This window comes from Asterias rubens, chromosome 12 (genome assembly GCF_902459465.1).
Source record: "Asterias rubens chromosome 12, eAstRub1.3, whole genome shotgun sequence".
In the NCBI taxonomy this organism is placed as follows: Eukaryota; Metazoa; Echinodermata; class Asteroidea; order Forcipulatida; family Asteriidae; genus Asterias; species Asterias rubens.
In genome coordinates, this window is record NC_047073.1 from 8859615 (window position 1) to 8867548 (window position 7934).

Genomic DNA, 7934 nt, shown 5'->3' on the forward strand with positions numbered 1-7934 from the left:
AAATGTTAAAAAAATTGATTTTGTTTTGAAATTGTTGCTTTGAAGGTCCCGTACAAAAGTTTCCCAAAGAGTCGACTAAGATTTTCCAGAAGTGGCCTGTGCAAAATGAAAATGTCCTTTCCTTTCCCTCGGGTCCCCAAAATATGGGGAACTTTAACCCCCCCCCCCCCCGACTCACCCGGCCCCCCCCCCCCCCCAATCCCAAAAAAATGCAAGTTGCCCCCACCAAAAAGGACAGTAGTAACCCCACCCATCCCCGACTTACTAAACCTAAACAGAGGGGGCGGGTGGGGGAGGGGGTTTCAGAAGGAGTTTGTATTCGATGATGATGCACATGCTGCATGCTGCACGACGGCGGTTCAAAAGCAGTCTCCTATCAAATTTACATCTACCTAGAAATAGAATTGTACTGTAGGAAAGGTATGTTGTTGTTTTGCTTTTTTGGTGGACAAATGGACAAAATTAAGTGTGCATTTGTCACAGTAGTCGGTTTTAGGCAAGATTTGTCAAATGGCATTTCGTCTACGGTCTTCTTGTAAGTCAAAACAAGAATGGTCCTATCCTGATTCCTGGTGTCATGTTGTTTTCAGGGTTACAGTTACACACCTACTTACTTATCCTTATTTGGTTTCTATCAAATTTGTTTACAATTAAACTCTTTCACTTCATGGTGTGTTGAAATTTTTAAAGTTTTGGTTTTACGTTGCGAGAGACAGTCCGACAGTGCTTATAATTATATGCATGCACGACATTGGTTGGAGCAACGTCATATGTTTTCACACCTTTCATTCGTTGGTATTTTATTGAATATTCCAAAGCTAGTATGGCGTGCAAAATAAATCAAAAATATTATTCAATTACTACTTAACAAATTTAACTACTATATTAGAATCCAGAGATATCATAATCATAAGGCATGAAAGTAAAACACCCCAGCCCCCTTCTTGAAGCACACACACTTCATAACAATCCGTTTCCCCCATTTCAGACCAGTAATGTTTGGTTTCAGGAGATAAGAAACCAATCTATGATATTTTCTCTTTAATGTAGACTTAATTATACGCTTATCAGAATTTATTACAGTATGCAGTTAATAAAACAAAAATTTGTTGTCATTTTCACTAAAAATATTTTAATTTTTTGCCCACATTGGCACACCATAGAATCCCAAATAGTAACCACCTCACGTGAGTAAACTGCATAGCTTCTGTCACCGGTGCAGCTTGCACAATATCGCGGTAAACAGGAATCAAAGTTGGGGTTCGAAAACATATGAGGGTCGATAATGTATGACGCTACAATATATCATGGATGGAATACCTCCATTCTTTAAGTTATATTACTTACTTGTCTTACGATTGATATGAGAAATTGTTTAGGCTTATGCCTTAATTTGTAATCCTATCATTGATTCCGTCCAATATGCATCAAGCTCTTTCTTGAATGTTGACACTGTTTTGGCATTTACTACTTTGTCTTGTGTGGGAGACTTTTCCAAAAGAAGTTCCTTCTTGCTGACCCAATGTTTTTGTTGAGAGTCAGCTTGTATCCTCCTCTTACCAGTTTTCAAGGTATTATTCCTTTTTCTTTGAATTGGGAAAAAAATAATGACGCGATATATCAACCGATGCACTAATAATTATCTTCATTTGTTTATATTAAGTATGCAGACATAAATTATGGTTGAATTTTTCACACCACACACTGATAATTTTTATTGATAACGATTTATATGTAATAAAACAAAATTGTGTGGGGGTGACTCTGCCTACCCCTTTTGTGACGTCAATCGAGGCAGACTTTGCCTCGATCGAACATCGAACACACGTACTGTAACACTGAACACACGTACCGTACTGCAAGTACATTCAAGTCCTAGTCGTGAGTTTGTACGTTTCAAAAAAGTTTTTTTCTTGCATTTTTCTGGCAATGTCGACCAGGTGTATTGCTGCTGGATGCAGCAAAACCACTAAAGATGGGGTCAGTTTGCAAGTCTTTTCCAGCGCTGTGCAGCAAACACTTCGAGCCGTCCTACTTCTAGAATCCGGAATACACTACACATTTTGACACGATAAGAAAAGTTCTTTTCTAAAAGATGACGCCATCCCAACATTTTTTCAGGCTTGTGGGGAAGTCGAAGAAGGTATCTGAAAGACATCTAAAGGAGCGTTTACCTAACATGAAAAGAATCAGGTATTGTTTCAACTTTGAGGGCATGTTTTTAGCTTGTGCCAATGTCACTATGTTGTGTTGGCATTGCATGCGATTCATTTTCTCGATTGACATCACGAACAGCGCCCTCTCTGGTCGGGCTTATTTTCAAATTTGTAAATAACATGGAAACTTTTTTTGTAAAACCTTAGTTAATTGTTTATCGGACTGTTTACATTGCGCACAGAGAGGTAAAAGGTTTGCCACGATTTTAGGGACACCTATAAAACAGGACCTTGATACAATGAGAGTGGCCCCTTGTATTGGTGTTTCTAGCTGTACTAAAGAATTTCTTGCTACCGACTTTCTCCAATCCCTTGCGCAGCTTAAAGGAGATTCTTTTTTTCTCGAAATTTTGACATTATCGGTCAGACCGATAAATGTCAAAACTTCAAAAAGGAATCTAGCGCCCCAGTCACTGAGTCTATTATGGAGGTAGAAATGAGTATACTACATAGGGGTAGCGGTCACTTCGGCACCTTGCAAACTCGGCACCTGCAAACTCGGCACCTTGCAAACTCGGCACCTTTCAACCTCGGCACCTTGCAAACTCGGCACATGTGCAAATACAAACTCGGCACCCAGTTGAAAAAGTTAGATTTTCACACTGCGTGGTGCCTCATTTTTATGTTAAATTTATTTAAGACCCCAGTCCCATAAAAGGCTTGATCCTGTTATAATAAGTTATTATTAATAACATCACAAATAGCAGGACAGTTCTTTTCAGAACTGAGAAGTCTCCCGAACCCCATGACATCTGCTCCGCGGTAGTAGAATAAAGCAAGACAGTTCTCTAAAGAACAAACTCTACCTGGCAAATAGACACACACATGGTGTTACCGCAAACCAAATATACAATCACAAATATTGTTGCAATATAATTATTAGGCGAAATTTGTCAAAGAAATTTTTCACAGAGATCATTTTCTGAACTACCCAAAAATGTGGAATAAGTTTACTGTACAAATTAGAGAAATGCCAGCTCACTCACTTCATTTTAAAGGCCACCATTTCCAGCAGACTTACTAAACCATTGTCCCTCAGTACCTTACCAGCAAGTTTTGACACTACTATGTATCTAAACGACTTTTGATTGATTGATAGATTTTCAAAGCCTACTATTGTCATAGAAATAATGTTTTTTTCTTCTTTATCTGCAGATACATTTGTAAGTGATGTAACACTGATCTTCGAAGTCATCAACTACTATGAACTTCAGACACTGATGTAAATTTGATCATTCTCCACTCACACTTTTGAAAATGAATTGCAAGAAGAAGCGATTTGAATTTGTTGGTGACAATTGTAATCAGTCTTTCTCTAATAAACACAAACTGAGAAGGCATCAAAGAGTTCACACTGGAAAGAGACCACTTGTTTGTGACATTTGTGGGAAATCATTTTCTCAAAAAGGCAATCTAAGTACTTACTCCAGAGTTCACACTGGTAAGAAACCTATTGTTTGTGACATTTGTGGAGATTTTTTCGGGGAGAAAAATAATTTAACTCAACATCAGCGTGTCAACACTGGAGGGAAACCATTTGTTTGTGACATTTGTGGAAAAGCTTTTGCCCATAGTAAAATGCTATCCAACCATCATACAATCCACACTATGGAGAGACCTTTTGTTTGTGACATATGCGGAGATTCTTTCAGACGGAAAACTCATTTAAGTCAACATCAGCGTGTCCATACTGGAGAGAAACCATTTGTTTGTGACATTTGTGGAGATTCTTTCAGGCAAAAAATAAACTTAAATTGGCATCATAGAATCCACACTGGAGAGAAACCGTTTGTTTGTAACATTTGTGGAGATTGGTTCAGACACAAATCTAGTTTAACTCAACATCAGCGTGTCCACACTGGAGAGAAACCATTCATTTGTGACATTTGTGGAAAAGCTTTTGCCCACAGACAAACGCTATCCAACCATCATAGAATCCACATTGGAGAGACACCATTTGTTTGTAAAATATGTGGACAGGCATTCTCTCGAAAAGGAAGTCTAAGTCAACACTCGACAGTTCACTCTGGAGGAGAGAAACAATTCTTGTGTGACATTTGTGGAAAAGCTTTTGCCCTTAAAAAAACGCTATCCAACCATCATAGAATCCACACTGGAGAGAAACCATTTGTTTGTGACATTTGCGGAGATTCTTTTAGACAGAAAACTGCTTTAACTCAACATCAGCGTGTCCACTCTAGAGAGAAACTGTTTGTTTGTGACATTAGTGGAGATTCTTTCGGGCAGACAAATAATTTAACTCAACATCAGCGTGTCCACACTGGAGAGAAACCATTCATTTGTGACATTTGTGGACAGGCATTTTCTCAAAAAGGATATCTAAGTAAACACGCTACAGTTCACACTGGAAAGAAACCTTTTGTTTGTGACATTTGTGGAAAAGCTTTTGCCCATAAAAGGACCCTATCACTCCACCATAGAATCCACACTGGAGATAAAACATTCATTTGTGGTATTTGTGGACAGGCTTTTTCTCAAAAAGGAAATCTAAGTAAACACTCGACAGTTCACACTGGAGAGAAACCATTCGTTTGTGACATTTGTGGAAAACCTTTTGCCACAAAAAAATACCTATCCAGCCACCAGAGAATCCACACTGGAGAGAAACCATTCGTTTGTGACATTTGTGGAAAACCTTTTGCCACAAAAAAATACCTATCCAGCCACCAGAGAATCCACACTGGAGAGAAACCATTCGTTTGTGACATTTGTGGAAAACCTTTTGCCACAAAAAAATACCTATCCAGCCACCATAGAATCCACACTGGATAAACCATTCGTTTGTGACTTTGTGGTAAGCATACTTTGTTAAAAAGCATTTCACAACCATTAACTTAAATCTTAAACATAGGCTACTGTCCACTTTTGAGAAAATCTATTTATTTGTGCTTTTTCACTTGAAGCCACTTTTGCCAAACACAAGAAACCATTTGTTTGTGACATTTCAGGGAAAGCATTCTCATAATAGCATCACCTTGATGTTGGGTTCACATTGGAGAGAAACTTTATGTATTTAATTACCTGTTGTACTCAACTCATCCAGTCGAACCTCATACACGAGCTTACCGAACGCCAGCTTCCCCCAGCATTCACACACCAATGCATCTTGGGACACTTAACTATAATTGCTTCTCTCCACCCAGGGGTAAATGGGTACCTGCGAGGGCAGAGATGGTTCTTGTGATTGATTTAGCCGAGTAGCGCATATTAATGTTGCACAAGGCTGTATACTCCCCACTAGGGAGCTGAGATGGTTTAAGGAGTGATTTAAGGCCCAGTGACCAGGGGTAATAATGTGAAGCGCTTTGGGACGCCCTCCGGGTGTGAAAAGCGCTATATAAAAACGGGTTATTATTATTATTATTATTAGCTGACTTGGAACTGCTTTCATTGTGTTCACTACCCACAAAACTGTCCATTGATTCATTAAAAGATAATAATTCTCAAGATAATATATATATAAAATAAATATTCTCAAGATGGACTAAAACCATTCAACTGTCTCAGCATCTTGACAGCAAATGTTAAGTACTTTTAAAAGAACACATTGCCTTGGATCGGTCGAGTTGGTCTTTGAAAATCGTTCTGAAACCGTTTTTTGTAAAATGTATATGGTTAGAAAGATATTGTAAAAGTAGAATGCAATGATCTACACAAATATGCCTTGAAATTGCGTGGTTTTCTTTTTACCCTGTCGGCTAACATGGTCGGCCTTTTATGGCAGTCAAAATTTTGACTCCCATAAATGGCCGACCGTGATAGTTCGCAACGTAAAAGGATAACCGTGTAATTTCGAGTGATACTTGTGTGGATCATTATATTCTACTTTTAAAACATCTTTCTAACCATCTATGCATTTCATAATAAACGGTTTCAAACTCTTTTAATAGACCAACTTGTCCGATCCAAGGTAACGTGTTCCTTTAAATTACCTTTTTTCAATAAGTTTTGATTTTAAAATCATACTACATGTATTGTCATATTTTATTGATCATGTTTTTTCTTCTTAATGTGCAGTGACATAAGTGACCTTTGAAGTCATCATTCCTGTGTATTTAACATCTTGTGGAAAAGTCTTTTCACAATCTGTTAGCCTGACTACTAACCGTCAGCGTGCCATAATGGAGAGAAACCAAAATTTGTTTGTGATATCTTTGGAAAAGCATTTTTGTATAAATCGTCATTGACATGCCATCAGCGTACGTGCATACTGGAGATAATTCATCGTTTATGATTAACTGTGATTAACTTGTCACTGAAATGACATAAGTGTGTGTCCACATTGACAAATCACAAGGGTTTAGACTTGCATCTTTGTTGAAATTAGGCTAAAATCACAAAAAACAAAACAAACATACATGTAGCATTGTGTATAAATTGTTCCCTATACCTGTAATGTGCACAGGCCATGACTTTTCAAATGTTGCCATGTGTTTCTCACCAAATCTTGCTCTTAAGTGTGCCTGGTGTACTTGCAAAAATGTTTGCAAGTCTTTAGCCCTAGGTACTTGTCACAATTTGTCTGAAAATGTGTATTTATTGGGCAGCCTTGTGTACACATGTACTTCTCAAATTTTGATAATGTGTACATGGCTTTCTATATAGGCCCTCCTATAGCCTTGTGTACAATGTGTACAATAGCCTTGTACAGTTTGCCTGTAACTGTGAACCTGAAAATGTGTGCAAGTCTGTAGCCTTTGTCAAACTTTGCCTGAAAATGTGTAAAGGCTATAATAGCCTTGTGTACTTAAAATTAATGTATTTTGCCTGAAAATGTGTACATGAAAACATATGCAAGTCTATAGCTTTGTGTACAAGGCCATGTACTTGTCAAATTTTGCCTGCAAATGTGTGCGAGCTGATAGCCTTGGGTACTTGTCGAGTTTTGCCTGAAAATGTGTCAGGCTAACCGCCTTGTGTCAAATTTTGCTTGAAGTTGTGTGTACATGTATAATGCTATAGCCTTAATGTGTACTTTTCGAATTTTGCGAGAAAAAGGGGGCAAGTCTATAATCTTTGGTACTTTTCAAATTTTTTGTGTACTTGTTGAAATGTGCTTATGTATATATGGCTGTATAGCCTTGGGTACTTGTCAAATTTTGCTTGAAAATTTGTGCAAGTCTATAACCTTTGGTACTTTTACAATTTTGCCTGAAAATGTGTGCAATCTATAGTAAGCCTTGTGTATTTTTCGAATTGTGCTGGTAAAGTGCAAGTCTATTGCCTTGTGTACTAGTCAAATTTTGCCTGAAAATGTGTGCAAGTCTATATATAGCCTTTGGTACTTTCAAACTTTGATTGAAAATGTGTATAAGGCTATACGCCTTGTGTACTTGTTGAATTGTGCTTGTAAATGTGTGCAAGTCTATAGCCGTTGGTACTTGTCGAATTTTGCCTGAAAATATGTGTATGAGGCTATAGCCTTGTGTACTTGTCAAATTTTGCTTGAAATTGTGTGCAAGTCTATAGTTTTGCCTGAAAATGTGGGTAAGTGTCAAATTTTGCCAGAAAATATGTATATAGCCTTGTGTACTTGTACAAATTTTGATTGAAAATGTGTGCAAGTCTACAGCCTTAGTTACTTTTCAAGTTTTGCCTGAAAATGTGGATAAGGCTATATATAGCCTTGTGTACTTTTCAAATTTTGTTTGAAAATATGTGCTAGTCTAAAACCTTTGGTACTTGTCGAACTTTGCC

General features: G+C 37.7%; 1 protein-coding gene across 2 annotated transcripts; it reads left to right on the plus strand.

The window, feature by feature from the left end:
* Nucleotides 1-326: 326 nt before the first annotated feature.
* Nucleotides 327-7644, plus strand: LOC117297822 (zinc finger protein 665-like). 2 transcript variants are annotated; one of them, XM_033780971.1, is made up of 3 exons: nucleotides 327-420; nucleotides 3372-5031; nucleotides 6255-7644. In XM_033780971.1, the coding sequence occupies exon 2, from the start codon at nucleotides 3474-3476 to the stop codon at nucleotides 5007-5009; it is 1536 nt and encodes a 511-aa protein (XP_033636862.1). In that variant the 5' UTR covers nucleotides 327-420; nucleotides 3372-3473; the 3' UTR covers nucleotides 5010-5031; nucleotides 6255-7644. The 2 variants fall into 2 exon arrangements, with proteins under 2 accessions (XP_033636862.1, XP_033636863.1); XM_033780972.1 differs by lacking the exon at nucleotides 327-420 and adding an exon at nucleotides 2097-2193.
* The last annotated feature ends 290 nt before the right edge of the window (nucleotides 7645-7934 follow it).

Bases quoted from the DNA above. Each gene is read 5' to 3' on its own strand.
- LOC117297822 (XM_033780971.1), top strand. From the start codon at position 3,474: ATGAATTGCAAGAAGAAGCGATTTGAATTTGTTGGTGACAATTGTAAT.